The sequence below is a fragment of the Mus musculus genome, chromosome 7, assembly GCF_000001635.26.
Source record: "Mus musculus strain C57BL/6J chromosome 7, GRCm38.p6 C57BL/6J".
Lineage (NCBI taxonomy): Eukaryota > Metazoa > Chordata > Mammalia > Rodentia > Muridae > Mus > Mus musculus.
The window spans coordinates 135657030-135677384 of record NC_000073.6 but is presented as its reverse complement, the minus strand read 5'-3'; the positions used below and the strand labels follow the sequence as shown (position 1 = coordinate 135677384).

Sequence of the window (20355 nt, the reverse complement as noted above, 5' to 3'; positions counted from 1 at the left end):
TGATGCCATGTGACCAGATGCCCTGTGCTCTGGCTGCCACAACAGACTTACTCTCAAATCACAAGCCAAATAAACCCTTCCTTCCCTAAGCTGCTCTTGTGTGGTATTTTATCACAGCAGTGAGAAAGGCAATAGGTAAAGAGCAAGGGAAAGCCTTTTATACGAGAAAGAAGACATCCATGGGTATGTATTGTGATGTTTCACCTTGTAGGAATGTGATAAATGCCAATCAAGGCCACAGAAAGCTAAATTAACACCCTCTTAGGAAGCATCAGGGTGCCTGGGGAACTCCAGACACTCCGAAAGCATCGGGCAGACCGATGAATATGTCTTATTCATTGCTGATATTCACTTTAAAAACTACTTTGGACAGCAACCAGGAATCCTCACTCTTGGACAAACTCTGCAATCTGACAGTTTGTCTGCTTGGCACCTGCTAACCCCTGGCAGCCAGAAGCCTGTCATCAGCGCTTATCACACGACAGGATGGAATTGGCACCACGGTCAAGGGTGGAAAAAGGACTGAAGAAGTGGATGCAGGATGTGTGTTCTGTGGAGAGGAATACAGTGGAAAGGGGGCTGAGTCACAGTAACGGACATAAGCTTAGAAAAACAACAAATCCACTATTCTGTTTAGAAAGACGACATCCCAGAAGATTGTATACAATGGAAATCTTTATATAAAGTTGCAACACAAGTAAAATAAGGTAACTGTTTCTTTAGGCATGAATATATGATTGTTTTCAGATTTATTTATTTTATGTGTATGGGTATTTTGCCTCTGTGTGTGTGTGTGTGTGTGTGTGTGTGTGTGTGTACCATCTGCACGCCTTGTGCCATGGATCCCCTGGAACTGAAGATACAGACAGTTGTAAGCTGCCATGTGGGTGCTGGAAATTGAACCCCGGTCCTCTAGAGGAGCACTCGCACTCCTAACCTCTGAGCCATTTCTCCAGCCACAAATACATATGACTTAAAGGTGCCCCCTCTGGGGTTTTATAACCTGGCCTTGAGCTTTCCTCTTAGAGGAGGTTGAGAGAAATCCCCTAACTCTCCTGCTGCCTCGTCCCAAGGGCTGAGGTTATAGGTTCCTGTACCACGTTCAGCTGATTTAATGCCTCCCCCCAACAAAACAAATGCCATCATCCACTCGTAGAGCTTTAGTCAAGAGGACAGAACAGCAGTGTTGTCAAGAATGTGGAGAAGCCAGAGCCCCTGAACGCTGAAACTGGGACTGTAATAGAGGTGGGGAAGCAGAGGCTAAGAGCAGGCACTGCTTTTCTTCCGAGGACCAGAATTTGGTTCTCAGCACCCATATCAGGCAATTGTCAGTTGCCTATAGCTCCAGCTCTAGGGGACCTGGTTCTTTCTTCTGGTCTTCGTGTGCAGCTGCACCCCTGTGCACCCCCTCCCTGCAAGTGCATAATTTAAAAAATCTTTAAATTATCGAACCATCAAAGTTTGTGATTTAGAGTTTATATTATGGAGTAGTGATCATAAGAAAGTGATTTCACTTGTAGGTATGTAGTGGAGGAACTCAGAAGTTATTCCTGCACAAAAAGAGATGTCCACAGCAGCAGAGCGGAAACAGCACAAGTGTCCATCAGCCGGTGGACTGGGAAGTGCAAATTGCACAACCATTCACACGATGGAATAATGTGAACAACAACAACAACAACAACAACAACAAAAATAACAAAGTCTGCAACCAGTGCTCAGCCCTAAATGGGACATCTCTATCAACCTCTAGCCCCGTCCCAGCCTCACGAAGGCTCAGGAAAGCTGGGGCAGAAATAGAAGAGGCAGAAGATGGGGAGGAGGGCCTTCCCGACATGGTGTGGCCACTGCAGTCGAGGAACTCACTGCAGCCACAGAACTGGCTCTAGACCCACTCAAGAGCAAGCTAAGAAAACCAGTCAACATTCTCACAGGCAGCGCCACTAGTCAGGACTCAGTGGGTTACAAGGAAAAAGGAAAGGAGAGGAGAGGGGGACGCGTTCCGAGGTACCTGAGGGAAGAGGGAGAGATGATGGGGGGGGGGTTATGACCAAGATATATTGTTGACATACGCTAAGTTGTTAAGGAAAAGAAAAAATTCCAAGTTTACACTACAAATGGGTGGTTAAGGAAAAGAAAAAACTCCAAGTTTACACTACAAACCGGTGAGCCTTGAGGACATGATGGTAAATGGGGATTCACTCCTGAAACAACACACGCTGTGCAACTACATTTACTCCAGTGTCCAGAAAAATCTAGTCAGAGTCAGGGAGCTGGTGAGTGGCTGTCTGGGGCTGGGAGGGGATGTGGGGACTGCTAATGGAACAGAATTTCGTTTTGAGGTGGTGACCATGATTTGGAGTTAGACAGAAGACACATTTGCCCAGCACTATGAACACATTAAATCCTAAGGATTTAAGGATGCCTTTTGGGTGATTAAAAAAGCAGCTCAATAAAGTTTTGTTTTTTAAAGCAAAGAAACCAAAACAAAGATTCAGGGTTGTGGCCATGCCTTAGGTTAGCACTTAGAGAGATGCTGTGTACCGGTGACTCCCACTTTCCTGAGTTTGTGATGTTACTAGGCCATGGGTGGATCTCTGGGAAAAAATGGAAATGTGTAAGTCTTCGAATTCATTCATTAGGACAGGAACCAGGGGCATAGATCAATGCCTGCCTTTACATCTTGCTAACAGTAAGCAACAGTCCGTTGCATTCACAGGCTGTGACCTTGACATTTAAAAAATGGTAGAACATTGAGGCAGAGTAAAGATAGCCAAGTCAAAGACGATTTAGGGACAGACAACAACCCTTCCACCTATCTGAAGCAAAGATGGAGTAAGATCTGAATCATTCCAACCTCCCTCCTCCTTCTCTTCTTCCTCAGGCCTCCTGGCTTGGCCTCATCCATGTGTTCTCAGGTTTCCACACTGCTGAGGCACCACACCATTAGCTACCTGCCTCTTATACACCCAGCACACAGAGAGCCCCTGCCCCAGCCTGTTCACCTGTTCCCGCTCCTGCACCTCCGTCAGCATGACGATTGTGTGAGACTTCCACTCCCATACCATCCTCCAGAAGTCCTCAACTGTGTGAGCCAGAGGCCCCTGTGTGGCCATGAAGTAGTCCTTCTGCCTGTAGCCCTTGAGAGAAGCAGAGGTTAGGGGAGGGCTACTTGTCACCAGAGCCTCCATCTCCACAGGCACTCAGGAAAGCCCTAGGCTGATGTCAGCAATCCAATGTTCCATAGCCTGAACAGAGGCCTGCTGACACAGGCGCATGCCCTAGATGGCCTGAACAGAGGCCTGCTGTCACAGGTGCATGTCCTAGATGGCCTTAACAGAGGCCTGCTGTCACAGGTGCATGTCCTAGATGGCCTGAACAGAGGCCTGCTGTCACAGGTGCATGTCCTAGATGGCCTGACACAGGTGCATATCCTAGATGGCCTTAACAGAGGCCTGCTGTCACAGGTGCATGCCACAGCCCACGGATGTACCCACCAAGCAGGAACTGCCTTTTTATCAGGGTGCTTCTCTACACATCCCACCTCAGTAGCTGAAGTCATCTCTAAGAGCTATTAGAGGCCCAAGGTTACCAGCACAGCACACAGTGGCCTTGATTCTCATGGGCTCTGTGCCCCAGCTAGATTCCTATCTCAGTGGTGCTGAGTGTGAAGCTAGAGCAGGGACCTCTGGTCTCAACACGTCCATTAGTTCACTCCAGTGCAGACAGAAGTGCTAATAGCCATATGGTCACAAAGTTCTCTCTTGTCTCTTTCTCTGCCAACTCCACCGTGCATGGAGACTGGATCCAGCTGTGTGCCAGACAGATAATTGCCCAGTCTATATGGGTTCAAGTCACAGACATCACTCAAGAGCCAACACGTGCTCTTCACATAAAACTGTGGTGTCACAATATGCAAATGTAGAGGAGCTTTCCATTGTCATGTGGAAACAGACAATTATTCAGCAGCAAGGCTAGGCCTCATTTCCAAAGCTCAGTATTTGTTGATTTTTTTTGTCCTTTTAAAGGTTTTATTGCTTTTTAATTTAATGTGCATGAGTGTTTGCCTGCATGTATGTTTATATGTATGTATGTATGCATTCATGTATGTATACCATGTATATGCCTTGTGTCTGTGGAGATGAAAAGAGAGCTTTGGTTCCCTTGACAATGGAGTTCCAGTAGTTTTGAACCACTATGTGGGTGCTGAGAATTAAACCTAGGTCCTCTGCAAGAGCAGCAAGTGCTCTTAGTTGATAAGTCATCTTTCCCTTATTGTGACTTTTTTGAAGCAAGGTCTCATGTAGTACAGGCCGGCTTCAAAGTCCCTATGTAGCTGAGGCTAGCTTTAGACTCCTAATTCCCAACAGCTGGAATTACAGGTGTATACCACCACACTTGGCTCACTATTTATTATTTTAAAAGCAAAGTAATTCTGCCAAGAAAAATGGCATGCCAGTGCTCCTTATTGGGTGGAAAGCAACGCTCACACTCAAGGGCACATATTTACACAGGAAGGAGTCACATGTTGCAATGAGCACACACACACAGGACTGCGGTACATACATCTATGAAGGATGCGTTGATATAGTCTGTGAACTCTTGCCCTCTTTTCATGGACAGGATGACCCGATTGAAGTCATCTGCAAAGCAGGATTTTCTTTGTTAGTGTAGATATGAGCATGCCTTATAGACTGTGATGGTCCACGTTAATTGTGAACTTGACAAGATCTAGACTCACAAGGAGATGGGCCTCTGGATAAACGGGGGTGGGGGGGACTATCCTGGTTAAGTTAATTGATGTGAAGACCCATCTTAATTGAGGGCAGGGCCATTCTCTGGCCAGGGAATCCTGGACTGTGTAGAACAGAGAAAGTGAGCTGAGTGGCCGCACGCTTGCATTCACTGCTCTCAGCTTCCTGACTGTGGACATGATGTGACCCAGGGGCTTCAAGCTTCCCTGCCCTGACTTCCCCACCACAGTGGACTGTTCCCTTGAACCCCGAGCCAGGCTAGCTTGCTTGCTTTCTTCCTTTCTTTCTTTCTTCCTTCCTTCCTTTCTCTCTCTCTCTCTCTCTCTCTCTCTCTCTCTTTCTTTCTTTCTTTCTTTCTCACTCTCTCTCTCTCACTCTTTCTTTCTTTTCTTTTCTTTTTTCTTTTGGGCAAGGTATTTTATCACAGCAACAGGAAAAGGAATTAAGTCACAGACCAAGAATATTAATAAAGCCATCTCTTAGGGAAGCCTCCGTTATCAAATAGCTTCATAATGTGGTTCGGGGATGCTCTGAAAACAATCTAATTATCTTTTTCGTTATCCAATCATCAGTAATAATGTATCCCCAAATATAAGCACTAAACATACTGCATTTAAGAACAAGGATAGGGTAACCAGATAAGACCTGCAGCTGCCAAAGGAGACACTGAGGTCACAGAGAACCAAGTAATGGAGACTGGGGCTGAATTGCCCAGCCGCCTAGAACTCTCTGCTTCCGGAGAAGAGGTGGGCTGTCGACTTGGTGGGCAGTTACTAAGCCTCGGCTCCACGGAGGGCATGAAAAAGCAGTGTGAGACATGAACTGCCCTCTCTTCAAGCCTGAGCATCCCACAGGCTTCGACAGCTGTGTTTGCCTAGATACCTCTTCATGCCTTGCTAGCAGGGGCAGATGTGGGTTCCTGCTGACTATGGGTCTTTGCCTCAGTTATCCTGGTCCTCAATGGAAGACTAGAATTGACTCTACCTCAGGCTAAGTGTTATGAAATTTCCAAGGCAAGTTCTCCCCACCCCACCCCTCACCCCACACTCCAAGGGCTCAGCAGAATTCACCTTTGGTCTGATTTAGTTCTTTTTATGTATATATTCTTGGCCATGCAACTCACTTCCCACTGTGTAAGGGAGAAGGGGTCTCCAGAGAGCGCTAGTGAGGTCCCAGGTCTCATCTGAGGCAAGCTTTTCAGGTCCCAGGGAACCCTCCCTATACAGAAGCTCTGGTGTCTTGCGTTTGAGCTATATTCTAGGTACCACTTGAGACCCTATGGGTCCATGGAGATCCCTCAGAGTGCCCCCAGGAGAGTCCTTTCTTCCTAGCTTCGGACACAGCTCCAAGTCACCCAGAGGCGCTTGCCCCCTAGCATGATGTACGAAGGTAGGTGGTCCAGGGCATGAGGCCCACATGCCCACTGCCTTACATGGAATGATCTGGATGACGCGGGCCTTCTTCATGTTGGCAGGCAGGTTGCCCGTCCTCATGTTCTCCTTCATGATTCGCACGTTGGTCAGCTTCTGCAGCCAAGGAATGTAGTTAGAGCCAAACATGACAGACAGACCTGCAGCAGGAGACCTGCTCCCAAGTTTGCCTCCAGAAGTCGCCTTGATATTGGAAGATGAAGTGATCCTACATGTAGCTTCCCTAAGAGCTAACAACCTGATACCCACCAAACTTTCTGAGCTCAGGAGGCGTCATTTAAGTTGGCACCATTTTCCTTGGCTCCCCAGGCCCTCTCAGCCCCTCAGGGTGTGGAAGTTGCTTTGCAGCACTCACCCTGAACTCTTCCTCCAGCCCGATCTTGTCAAAATGGGTGGCTGTGCTATGGAGCGTCTGCAGGTGCCTCTCCAGGGAGGACACATCCAGCTCTGTGTCCCCATAGAGGTAGTATTCCAGTAAGGCTTGGTAGATGAATGTATACTGAACCTGTAGGGAGACAGGGGGTGCCACTCAAGACTGCCCCATCGCTGGTAAAGCAAGGCCGAGGAGCAAGAGTGATCATGTGGACTGGTCGTCTAGGGTAAAATAAGATGACAGTAATGACCACTACCTCCGAGGGCTCCAGGGGCTATGTCAGCTGCTTAGAATCACCACCATGGCATATGAACATGCTAAGGATCAGGGTCACCAGCCTTTGTGACTCCATGGGAGGTAATGACAGAGTGGGAGGTATACCAGGTCTGACAATGGGCATGCTCATAGCCTGTGGCCACCTGCCTATTAAAACCCATCTGACCAGCAGGAGAGGATGTGCCTAATCCTGCAGAGACTTGATGCACCAGGGTTGTGGGTGGGTGGGATTCTAGCAGGGCGGACCTGGGAGGGCCCAGAGGTGAAGGGGAGGGGGAATGAGAGGAGAGACTCTGTGAGGAGGGATGGGATGAAGCATTTGAGATATAAATAAATAAATAAATAAAACCAATAACAGCAAAACCCAGACCTGCAAGCGGGGCCTGGTGGCAATAGTTCAAAATTCCAGTTATTTGGAAAGCTGAGACATAAAGAGGATATGTTCAAGGGCTGCCCAAGCTACAGAGCCAGGTCAAAAGCAGGCTGGGCTACTCACTAAGACTGAGTTCCAGGAAGTAAAGGGGTGGCTGAGATTACAGCTCAGTGGTAGAATCTATCCGCATGACAGACCAGGTGCAAAACAACAACAACAACAACACACAGTCAAAAAATATTTTTAAATGGGCCTGTGGAGTGGTGCGAAGGCACCTGAGTGCTCTGTGATGCTTAGGCCAGGGCAGAAAGAGGTGCCACTCACATCCGTCTGGACCATCTGAGGGCGCTGATTGCGGATTCTAGACACAAACTCAAAGACGTCAACCTTCTGCTCCGAGTGTATCATGTCCATCATGGCATCGATCACAATGAAGGTGCCAGTCCGACCCACGCCCGCGCTTCAGGGAGGAGAAAGATGCCACCTCGTGAGTCACATTCCCCTGAAGTAAATGGCAAGCCTGGGAAGATGCCTGAACCTGGGGGACAAAGGACACAGCCTAGGGCAAAATTAAGGAGGGTGCAACTTGGAAGAACAAGGAGCAAATCTATGCATAGCCACTAGAGGGCACTGCTGCTCTGGTTATTTATCTCAGGACTAGAGACACTGAAGGGGTGTGTGTGTGTGTGTGTGTGTGTGTGTGTCCCCTGCTATGGGAACTAAACGATCCTTGAGGTACCAGGTAGAGCAGAGGGCAAGGTCAGTGGACTTGCCCAGAGCTCCCATGCCAGCCATCAACCTGGGCCTTGTCAGCCTTCAAGAGTTTTACATATTGGGGGTCTGTCCAGACACCACTGGGGCAGGTACCCCAGAGACCAAGAGGGGCTAGAATTCCTTTCTCCACACGCAACTTTGGGTATAGCTGCTTCAAAACTTCATTCCCCCCAGCCCTAGCTCTGCCCACCCCACCACTGCCGCACTGGCCATTCCCCACACTGTGGCTGGCCCCTCCCTGACATACCTACAGTGAACCACAATGGGCCCAGCATGTGAGGGGTTGAGTGTCTTCACTTTCTTCAGGAACTTGAGCATCCCGATGGGGGTAAACGGCACCCCGAAGTCAGGCCAGCTGGTGAAGTGCAGCTGTGAGACCAGCCGCGGGGCTTTGCAGCTGTCTGGGAGTTGCTGTAAGGGATGAGGGGGAAGTGAGAGATGGGAGGTGGAACTGTTTAGCATCTCCTTCCGAAGGACAGTGGGGCTCATGCCAGGTCAGCGGCTGCAAACACAGAGAACCCTGGAATGCAGGGGTACCATACCCGATGTGACAATACACAGCTCTTGGCTGGCAAAGGGCTTTTGCAGCTGGCTATACCAGGCCAGGATCCCAGTAGCCACATATCCCCAAAGCTGGTCTTAATGCTCACACACTCCAGCTGTGAGGCAGACCTGCCTGCTCCATCTACACAGTCCCACCTGACTTGTGGCGACCTGAGTCACTGCCAGCATATTTAAGTCTCAAAGAGTCAGCGTGGGAAGGAAGAATGAAGGGTCAGCCTACACACTGGAGACCTCCAGACCCTCCCTCCCAGATTCTCCAAGCCTTTGCAGCATGCATGGTTCTCCTGCTCCTGATGGTGGAAGATGACAATACCAGTGTGTTTAGAAGTAAGGTGTGTGTGTGTGTGTGTGTGTGTGTGTGTGTGTGTGTGTGTGTGTATTCTCTGTATGGAAGCAAGGGATAACAATTTTGGGATGCCTCAGGCACATATTCTACCATTAGGCTAGGCCCCTCAGTCCATCCTTTCAAAACCTTCTGCGGTGGCTTCTAGACACTTCTTTCAGATTTTTGCAACTTAATTTTACCAACCGCTCTACATTTTATTCCTAATAAAAACAGCCTGTCTCTGTGGTCTTCATTTCCTCTGCTTTGTTCTCGAGCATTTTGATCGAAGGCTGCCTCGAAATGAGCATGAAAGATACTGGGGGAGAGTCTGAACCTAATTTTTGACACCATTATAAAACAATTCTGTCACCAGACATGGCGACTCATGTCTTTCATCCCAACACTTGGGAGGCAGAGGCAGGTGGATCTATGAAAGTCAGCAGCCAGCATGTTCTACACAGGAAGTTCCAGACCTCCATGGATCACATAGTGAGAGCTTGTCACTAGGAGTAGCTCAGTGGCGCAGTGCCTGCTTGGTGCAGTGGGAAAGCCCCCAACCCCCATTGAATCCTCTACCACTCCAGCTGGCTCACCCACCTTCTGGGGAGGCCCAGGACAGTGGCTGGGAGTCAAAGCATCCAGCCCTCTGCAGATTCGGGTCCTTGATCCACTAACCCTGTCCCCAGTCTGTCACAGGATCCAGCCCTGCAACCACAGCCTCTGTGAGAGTTCCTGCCATGCTATGAGTGGGTCAAGGTGGGGCAGCTGTTCTCACTGTAAAGCCCCACCCCCACCCCCACCCCTGCCAACCTCGCTCCCGAGAAGCCAAATAAGACATTCATGTGTACCGGATGGATGCAGAACTTTCGGATCGTGTAATCCACCAGGACCACGCAGTCCTCTACACACACCCGGATGTTGCCGTAGGTCCAACAGCCCTGGTCTGGCCAGTACTGGTAGCACTTCTCCTGTGACGAGCAATTGAAGGAGAATAGTCAAGACACAGTTCGGGATGTGGCATAAGGTCAAATAACCTGTGTCAGCAGTCTGTGTATCATGAGCTGGAAGCATGACTCTGCATGAGTGTGTCTTTTATAAAGGGGGAAGAGAAGCCTCCGAGGTGGCAAATGTGGCTGTGGACCAACCAGAGTGGCTTTGGGGGGAGCATATAGTTATATCTCATTCGCTCACCCCTTCATCTCTCACATCCTATTACGTCAGCCATGACCGTGCATGCTGAAGCCACTTTAGAGTTAGGGAGCCTGACCCTAACGACCATCTGGCTCAAGTGAACCCTGCCTCCACACTTTCAGAATGCCTTCCCTAGGCATTCCCCTGGGCTCCAGCTCTCTGTTCTCCTTCTGATCAGACCACTCACTCTGTATGGCACACTAACATGGGGACCCCTGGGGAGATCCAGGCCACCCAGGCAGCTCTTTACAGAAGACAAGCCGCAGGCACCCTGCGTTTCCTGAAGCCCCAGTGCTTAACAGGCAGCAAGCTGTCCATCAGCACAGTCTATGAATGAATGGTGATCACCCGCCGCCACCAGAGGGACAAAAGCCGCACAGTCTTCCTTGGAGAAATCTCTAAAATTTAACAAGCCTTGCGGGCACCTCAAAGCCTGTCCAAGAAATGACCGGTGAAAGGCACAGCAACCTGGCCAGTTCTCCAGGATCAATACGCTCTTAAAGTAAAAGGTGCCTGTCACCATGGAGACCAGCATCCTTGTTACAACCCCTTCCTGTATTCTGGCCTAAGACGACCTACAGTCACAGGGCATCAGGGTGTGGCCTGTAGTGACACTCAAAGGGTCTGGTTTGGGTAAGTCATGGTTCCTCTGGGGGCTCTGATGACTCTCAAGCAATTCCTCCCTGAACGACTCTTACAAAGATAGAAAAGGGGTCTCAGGCTCCAGAGAACTCTTGGCTGTCCCACTCTCAGTTCATAAGATGCCAGCTGGGTTTTGCAATGCTCTGCCCAGGATGTGGACATCATGGAGACCACAACGCAAGCCACCAAGGAAAAGGAACTCTCTTGAGAAATGACTCCATCTGAGGTAGTGGAAATGAAGAGCACCAACAGGCAACCCTAAGTCACAGGGTCAGAAAAATATAGCAGGAGGCTCTAAGAGAGATTAATGTGGATGACACCACCAGGACACAGGGGGACAGAAGTCCTTAGGGCTTCTCTGCCTCTTTTTAGGGCTAAGCAACTCCTGGGAGATCTGGACTCTGTGAGCAGTTGATCACAGAGACCCACGAGCTCTTGTGAGGGTCAGCCTCCCTGTCTACAGAAGCAGGGTTCCCTCCTCACAGGGCAGGATGGCTCTGGTGGCAGGTCCACCGTAGTTTTGCTCCTGTCACTCTGAGCATAGGTGACAAAGGACAACAGGGTAGACATCATGCAGTAAGTAAGAAGAAGCAGTCCCCATCTGTCCCTGTTGTCTCAAAAACAAAACAAACCCGTCTTCTCTCTGATAGATCAGAAAACTAGAAGTGGCTGCTGGAGGCTTTTCCCTGTGCTGTTGGGTGTTGAGCCCACCAGTTAGGTGCTCTAGGGACAAGAGTGCTCTGCTGCCTGTTGTGTGAGCCCCGTCCTTGTTCTCCTGCGTACCCCAATAATGGCTGTTCCACCCAAATCCTGTAGGCTCTGGCTATGTCCTCAGCACATGGGGTACCGTTAGGACCAGACTAGTGCCATCTATAGGGAGATGCCCTGGCTGGGGACCCAACAGGCAGGTACCTTCTGCCAAGCTGGACTTTCATAGTAGAATACGCTAGAAGCACAGTCTACCAGCTGGGTTTCTCCACCTGAGAAAGCTTCCCTCAGGCTTCCAATTCCCCTTTTTCTTGGAAAACGAGTTCCACGCGAACAAGTCTGCCAGGCTTCAAGTCTCCCAGGGCACTGTTGCTCTCCCTTCCAGCCTGCATCTGGGCCAGCTTCTGGCAATGGGGATGGAGACTCAGGCTCTGCAGATGCTACCAGAGTCTGCCTTGTTAGGAGACCAGGCCAGTGAACCTCTCAACCCCAGCTGATGCTTCAGATTCAGCCACTCATTCACATCTTCCACGAGCCTCCTGCTGGAGGCCATCTCTCTAGTCTAGGAAAGACCTGCTCAGCCTGATAGGCCAGCCAGACCTGTCCCACACAGAACACACTGGTACCTGTCACTCTAAAGTCTGTTCCTCTCCAGTGGGGTTGGAGCCACGGGTGGCCATGATGATCCTCAGACAAAGAAGGGGACCTCTGATTCCTTAATGTTGGAGCAGGACAGTGAGGTGTGGAAACTCAGCATAGGATTCTGGAAGGCCTGAGTGCTGTTTGCCCCCCACTGTTAGCTGAGAACTGTCCAGTCAGAGGGAGTGGTCAGGCCTCTCTGGTGAGTGTGGGGGCCAGAAGGAAAGACTGCAGGGTCAGTGCAGGGAGCTTACCTCCTTCCTCTCCTTCAGGTTCGTCAACATGACGATGGTGGCTGACCTTTGCTCCCAGACCATTCTCCAGAAGTCATTCACTGTCTCCTGCTTAGGGCCTGTGTGCAGAGGATGAAGGAGCCGTCTAAACTTTGTCCGTGAATTGAGCCTTGGAAGGATCACACCTTCCTCAGGCGCATGACAGGCCCTGCAGCCTGGAAGCTTTCTGCGCAGCCAGGCAGAGTTTGGGCGGCTAGGCCGATTCACGGGCAAAAGAAAAGGGGACCACAGGAAGATGGTTGAGAGCAATGTCTCCTCTGCATTCATAGTGGCTGGAGGCCACCATATGCTTGACTCCCTCCAAGTCACGTGACGAAGAATCTCCCTTGCCCTCTGTTCACTTCCTGTCTAAATATGACACAGTGCCTAGGGGGTATAACAGCTATTTTTCGATCCTAAGGCTAAAACTTCTTGGCTGAAGAGAAGAGGACGGGAGACAAAGAAATCCTTGACAAGCTGGTGCTGATGAGAGAAATACAGGCCTTAGTGATGTTTCCACCAATGTCTGACCGGCTTTTCTCTCATTTACAGGGGGCGAGTTCCCCGATGTGTAACAAGTGTTTCTACGTCTAGGAAATCTGGCCTAGGAGAAGCAGGAAGGAGAGTCGTGCTTCAGCTTCACTGGTCCCTGGGGAATTGCGCCACCTTCCCAAAAGGACAGCCTTGGGCCGGCTAGAAGGGTTGGGACTGGGTGGAAGGGTAAGGACAGGATCTTGTAGCTGAGCCACATTGGTTAGGACCTTTATCTCACAGCCCCTCCATTCTGTCCTCCACCCAAAGCAGGAGCCTTTCAGAGCTCAGGCTACTGAGAGAAGTCAGTTCTCTATTGAATGAGAGTCTCGGGGTAAGCAGAGGCCCCTTGTGTGTGCGTGCTGTGGACCCCAGAGGGGCACACAGTGCGAGTGTCTAACACAGCGACACAGTGGTGCACACACATGGGAAGCTGTGTATTGTTGGCAATTAGATATTCAAATCACGATAAAAATACCATGCAGACATGAACAAAATCGATTAGATATTCAGATCACGATAAAAATACCATGCAGACATGAACAAAATCGAACGCTTACCTTGAGCTGCTATGAATTTGTTCTTTTCTTTGTAGCCCTAGAAAAGTGAAGTCAAACCCATAATTATCCAGGACTATCCTTGACTAGGGGACAACTGTGTTTATAGAAGAGCAGGAATGATCCACCCGAGAGAGTGTAGAAAACAGAAAAAGGACACGAAAACAAAAACAACAACAACAAACCCCCCCCTAGCAATCTCAAAGGTAACAGAGTTCCTTTCCTGCGGCCTTTACTACCGTGTTTTTGTTTTCATACACACAGCAGACAACATGCTGATCGATGTTTTTAAATGGGCTCATGTGTACAAACCCCTTTATTTCTTTGTATTTTAATACATTTAAAACTTTAAATGATATCTCAAAGATAACTAAATTCCGAGGCCCACTGTGGTTTATTTTTAGTCAAATGCATCGGTGGGGTTTAATTTGTCAGCGCTGTAAGGATCAAGACCAAACACCTCCACTGGGGTCATTAGCTGCGATGGATTTGTTATCTTTGTGACTTCTGGTGCAGATGCAAGCTGGGAAGGCACAATGGCCTCATGCTCTCAGTGTGACCACAAGTGCTCAGGATCAGAGTGGCGGGCACCTAAACGGCATGGTTTAGACTCAGCCCCTGAATGCTAAGCCAGGGGAAAGGAAACCAGTCAACTTACATCGATGTAGGAAGCATTAATGTAGTCAGAGCAGGGGATTCCATCCACTTGGCTCAAAATCACTCTGCAATGATCATCTGGGAAAGTAGGGGAAAACAAACAAACAAACCCTTTGATGTTAGAACAATGAGCTACAGAAGCCCAGGGTGTCTTTTACCTAAGAGTCAGTTACTGTAAGGATGTAACCAGGTCTCCCCTTGAGGGCAGCGTGGGGTGCCCCTGCATTGTTCACTTGTGCCTCAGCTAGGGGAGGAAAAGAGGAGGCCCAGTGATCACACAGACAGCAGCAAGTGAAGTGATCATGTTCTCACAGTGGGTCCAAAACTAACAACTGCAGGTGCACATAAGAGACTTCAGGATACAGAACTGGGTCTTTTCATGCCGGCTTCCAGAGGACATATGGGTAAAGGGTTTGGAACTCTGAACTCAATATCTATCATCCTTCACCATCTGCCCCAGGGCTGGAGGGTAGCTGGGTTTGCCCATGTTAGACCATTGACTATGGGAGTCTAGCTGGCTCCCTGGGGGCATTTTTCAGAGTTGGAAGGAAGTCACACACACGTGTGTGTGTGTGTGTTTGTGTCTGTATATGCATATTTGTGGTGCTGTGTGTTAGTGTTTCACACATGCGATCTGTGTTAAGGATGTGTTGTATAGTATAATACACAGCTTCCTGATACACAGTATATCACAACACCCCACACCACATATTACCATCCCACATACACCATGAACTGTCCACTATAACACATATCACACACACACACACACACACACATATATATAGACTGAGGTGTGTAAGTGTGTTGAGAATTAAATGTGCTGTATGTGTGTGGCTTGTGTATTTTTGTGGTATTGTGTGTTTTACATGCATGGTATATACATATACATAAGTGTGCTAAGTATGTGTTGTATGGTTATATGTGCTGCATGTGTGTGGTGTGTCTATTTTTGTGGCATTGTGTGTTATACATGCATGGTGTGTACATATGCTTGAGTGTGCTGAGTATGTGCTGTGTGAGAGGACAAGCTGATTGTGAGTTTATTATGTGTGGAGTATGGTACAATGTGTATATGTGGTATGTGGTGTGATATGTGTTATAGTGGACAGTTCATGGTGTATGTGGGATGGTAATATGTGGTGTGGGTATGGGGTGTTGTAATGTACTGCATATCAGGGAGCTGCAGTCAGGCCTGCACTGTAATTGTGACCCTGCTCCTCTGCGGGCTTGTGTTCCACAGAAGCTGCCACTGCAGCACCAACGGATTGTGTAAAAGGTGGCTGATGCGGGAAGGTCTGTAGTCCCAGCACCGAGGAGGCTGAGGCAGGAGGATTGAGAGTTCCAGGCTAGCTTGGGCCTTGGCCCTTTTTACATAGAAGGTTGTTGGCTGAGTGCCGTGTGTTATCTCAGACTCCCTGAGTTTCATTGCTGAGCTGCATCTGTCCGACTCTGGGCAGGGGAGGGGATGGCACATCTCTGGGGACACTTACTAGCCCACACATGCTGGCCAGGATGACAAACCCCAAGTCCACTGTCACATATCAACACATTCCCATTCAGGGGCTCAAGGATGGAAACAACTGTGCCACAGCACATGTCATGCTGGCTGAAGAGATTTTAGAATGACTTACACCAGGGGACAGTTATGGAAACACAGGGCAAAATGGCCTTGGACCTTCACATCTTCTAACAGATTCCTGGGTCTACATTCTGAAAAGTTACACTTTGTTGTCAGAACACTGCTTTCTAAAATTACTAGCAGTGGCATCCTCCCAGCAGAGAACAATCAGAACGCTTGGCCACAGAGAGTCCCCACAGGCATGCAAGCCCTCAGCCTTTTGGATACAGAGTGTCCAAGTCTTTGAGAATCCCAGGCTAAGGCCAACATTACACTTTAGCCCAGGGACATCTTTGAACCTATTGCAAGTCTGCCCTGGCTTGGGGTGAACTAGGAAGGGCAGGGGCACCTGTAACTGTGGGCATTGGGTCCTCCCATCCCACTTTGCTGATCCTAACCTGCCTCCATGACATTCAGCCCACTGTATTGCCCCAGCAGGACCAACAGCTCCAACATAGCCAGGCATGTCTCTCCTTAACTGGATGCCACTATTGGTCCTTGACGTATGTGCTGTTTCCATACTGTAGGAAACTCAAACAAACAACAAACAGCCCATTACCCCTGTGAAACATGCCATGTACCCACAGTCCTGGAGAGCTGTCGACACCCCAAGTCAGGCATTACTCCTGGGTATGGAGGGATGAGGCCTCACCCTGGGGCAGGGGCAAGGGAACTTATGGTGGGGGCGCATTGAGCGGGACTGTTTGGAGTGCTGCCACACTTTCATATAGGGAGAAGGCAGGCTGGTTTTCTTCTGTAATCCAACCCAGGCTCATGTACAGCAGGAAGGTTTGGAAGGCACCCAGCCTGTGCTAGAATGATTCCTTGGTGAGCTGAGCACCCTATCTGTGCCTGGTGCAGGAGGTTAACCATGAGTTCTGTTCCGGAGCTCTCACCAGGAACTAGCACTCCACTCTCTGACTCTCTGGCTCTTTTTCTGTCTGTCTCTGTCTCTATCTTTTTCTCCTTTCTTTGATCCCCCATTCTCACTCCTGTCATTTCCCCTCCCCCATTCTGACACAGGGTCTTGCTTGCCATGTAGCCAGGCTGGCCTCTATCTGGAGAGCCATCTGCCTCAGCCTGGAGGCTACTAGGATTACAAGCATGAATTGCTACCTCTGGCTCAGAAATATTCTTGGTTAAGACTTTGGGTATTGGCTTTAGGGGATAGTAGGTTTACTAATAAAGAGAGAAAGTTAGGCAAGATGCCCTGAATGTCTTTGGCCCTAAGAGGTCCTAAATACATGAGAGCCAAACCAAGTCATAAATTAAGTCATCTAGGAAGGTGAAGTACTAAGTTAGAAGTCAAATGGTTCTTTGAGAATCACAGTTATCAGTTGACATAAATTTCTCTGAAGAGCCCAGATATCTTCTTGCTCTTTGAGCTATTGAGCCATGGAAATAGCTTCCTTGGATCTCCACAACTCACTGAGCAGTAAAGCTACTGTGTCCAGAGTCGAAACTTGGGACAAACCACCCTCACAGCTTGGTCCTCCTCCCTTGGCCCTGACAAACAAAAACTCATTCATTAATTACTCTAGGTTTAGTTGGATCCTAGAATCATGGTGGCCTTTACAAAAAAGTCAATTAATTATACATGAATGGCAGGGAAGAGCTGCTTCCAGAAAGTACTAGAAATCTAGGATCATGTAATGGGCAGGTCACAGCTCCATGTATAGACTGAAGCTGACTGAGGCCTGCTTCCTGACCCCACCAGGCATTCCTTAAGAGCAAAGGTCTCTGGGACCAGTAGGAGGCCTCTGTTCAGGGTTCAAGCCTGAGCTTAGTGGAGCTGTCTGAGGCTGCTTTTCTGTGTGCTTGAAGGGTGACCCTGTGGTTGGGAGGATGGGAGGGCTGTGGGCTAGGCAGGGTGTCGCAACCCTCCTGCGCCAGCTTTTGAAAAGTCGGCTGGGAACATGCAAGGTTTGCCCTGGCGGTGAGACAGACACCTCAGGCCTAGACTCAGCCAGCAACAGCAGGTCACAAGATGCCCAGACCACAGCATCTTTCACCCTAACTCTGACACTTCCTTGGCAACCACACTCACCAGCTCATGGTTAATGTTTCCTGCTAAAGTTAGAATTGGGTTTGTTTAGCCCCTCAAGGGTGCCAAGCCCATGTGGGCTTTCCCTTCTACCATCTTGGTCTTTGGTTATGGACCATAAATCTTACTGAGGACTTGCTCCTGGCTTAATCAAACACTCACTATGAAGGAAGCTACTGCTCAAGGCCACCGACAGGCCTAGACTGGTACTCAGGACTGAAGCTGGCAGGAGAGGCCTTGCCTGCTTGTGCCTAAGTCTGTGAAGTGTTCCTGCCCAGCTTGCTTCCTACCTGCTTAGCAACCAGAGTGGCCAGCAGCAGCAAAGATGCCCACACCCTGTGCAGGGAAATGGGCACTCAGGCAGGGTGGCTCTGGATTCCCTGGGACACGCACTGAGCAGTCACAACATAATCTGTGACATAGCAAAGCTGTGAAGCAGTGCCAAGTGTAACCAGCATGTCACAGATCATGCAAAGACAGACAGCAAACAACAACAACAACAACAAGTCTTACTGGGCAGAATGTTGGGGTATCTGTTTTTTTCTCTGTTTTCTTCTTTATTTGCTAGTTCAAAGGTTCCTTGTATGTGTCCAGATGGCAATGACTGGAAAGAAACAGAGAGTTGGTTGAACACTAATTAATCTAAACCCAGGTTCCCATCAGCACCACTAACAAGCCCAGGAATTAATACTACCATCCTTCCATTGTCCTCGTCTCTCGTCAGGTCCCACACTAGACACTGGGAAGACAGTGAACGATCCACAGAGATGGGCTTTCTTCAGGGTCTTCTGTCTAGATTCTAAACTTTGTGAGGTCAGGAGCTCACTCACAACATAGCCTATCGTGCCCCAGTCCACACAGGTCTTGGCCCAGGCAGAGACTCCTTGAGTACAGGTGAACTGATCTCAAAGGAGTTCTGATGCATGAGACAGAGGAGCAAAGACTAGCGAGAAGAAAGTGCTGAGACCTCTCAACTGAGCTGCAGGAGAGAAGCAGGATCCTGGAGAGTGACTGCAGATGCAGCTCTCACCATACCCAGGACTCAGCTTCTCTGTGGGTTAGGTCAGGACCAGAAGCTCCTGAGAAATACTGATTCTCCCAGACCCCGAGGACCCCTAGGTGTTTGGGACTCTCTGCAGCTTAAGATGTACCCCGTTAATGACCGCTGGCCCCAGACTAGGAGTATCAGTGTGAAATGGAAGTTTCACTTTGCCACGATGCTAAAACTGAGAATCATCACATCTGGGAATAAAGTAGACACGTGGCTTTCTACTTCCTTCTACCACAGAAGCCACCTGCCTCTGATGCTTGCTTCCCTCCAGCTGTCTGCTGTTTGCGTGCTTCTGGGCTCTCCTCTTTGTGCTCAAATGAGCCAGGGTAAAGAACACCTTGAACTTCAAATCATGCTCTTCAACATTAAGCCTTCCTCTGGTTGGACCTAGTACCACTGGGCGCCAAGGAAGACGTGTTTGTGCTGTGTCAAGCACAGGGAAAATATATGGCTTCCCTTACAACTAGCCTATGATGAGATGACATGGGACCAGACCAAATGAACAGTGTTAAAAACGTGATCATCATCACTTGACTGAAAAGATAGACCTTAGTAATATAGCCTGAAAGGACTCCCTTGCTCAAGCACAGGGAAACATGAGGGCCTTCTTGCTGTCTGTGTCCCACTTTAGGGCCCTGGGAGTTGGGGTCTGGCTTTTAGAGCAGCCTCAGATGACATCCATAATGTTCCGAGATTGTTCTCATTTTATGTAAGGGCACTGGCCTCTCTCTAGAAGACAGGAGCTTCTTCAGTGGCCAACTCAGTTCCCACAAGGGCTTACATCAAGGCGCTGTAGAGCATCTCTCTCCTCTACTCTAGGTCCACCACATCTCATAGCCACAGGCAGAGGCTCTGCCTGGGTCAGTGTGGAGGGGCCAATCAGAGGTCATCCTGGCAATGCCAATGAGAAGTTCTCAACCTTGTCCCTAGCTATGAACACCCAGGCTCCTTGAGCTCAGACTCACCACCAGTGCAGGCTTGGCGCTACCCCTCAGCCCTAAGTGGACACTGAATTTGTGCTGACATCCCAGGACCTTCTCAGAAAGCTTTAACTCAGAATGCAAAATCCAGGCATGGTAATGTCACGGTGGCACATTAAAAACCCTGCATCTGGCAAAGCTCAAGAATGAGCAGATTCTAGGGGCTCAGTGATAACACCGCCAACAGCAATGATAACTGTAATACATGAACCTCGCCCCTGCAGAGGGCCCACGACAGAGGGACATGCTCCGTGGGAGAGATGGAGTGCATGGGGACACTCTAGCATGCATGCAATTGTTCTGCATGCTTGGAACTGCTCTAAAAATAAGGCTTATTAAAAACAGCAAACTGGATTAAACAAAGGAAGGCAAGGTAGCGGCAACATGATGGCCAGCGGAGCCTAAGTACAAAGAAGAATCAGGCTCTGGCCACCCTTCCACAGCTGTGTGTCTCTGAGATGTGGGCCATAGAGATGTGGTGGTTCACTCTGCCTCCCCAGGCTCTTAGAGGACAGGACAAAGGGAGGTGGGCAGAATTCTCTCTGCCCCTGTACATAATCCCAGAACCAAGCAAGCTGAAAAGTTCCCTGCACAGA

General features: G+C 49.3%; 1 protein-coding gene across 6 annotated transcripts in view; it reads right to left on the bottom strand.

Moving 5' to 3' along the window:
• Ptpre (protein tyrosine phosphatase, receptor type, E) overlaps positions 1-20355 on the bottom strand; it is a 148471-nt gene that overhangs the window by 8910 nt on the left and 119206 nt on the right. For 5 of the 6 annotated variants that reach the window (NM_011212.3, NM_001316678.1, NM_001316680.1 and 2 more), the window contains 11 exons: positions 18242-18332; positions 14065-14141; positions 13410-13446; positions 12301-12398; positions 9715-9834; positions 8225-8388; positions 7528-7663; positions 6537-6686; positions 6184-6277; positions 4564-4640; positions 3003-3137 (listed from right to left, as the gene is read on the bottom strand). In NM_011212.3, the coding sequence (NP_035342.3) occupies positions 3003-3137; positions 4564-4640; positions 6184-6277; positions 6537-6686; positions 7528-7663; positions 8225-8388; positions 9715-9834; positions 12301-12398; positions 13410-13446; positions 14065-14141; positions 18242-18332 (1179 nt within the window). Of the gene's footprint in view, positions 1-3002; positions 3138-4563; positions 4641-6183; positions 6278-6536; positions 6687-7527; positions 7742-8224; positions 8389-9714; positions 9835-12300; positions 12399-13409; positions 13447-14064; positions 14142-18241; positions 18333-20355 lie in introns of those variants that run through there. The other variant, XR_001785494.2, reaches the window with a different exon arrangement.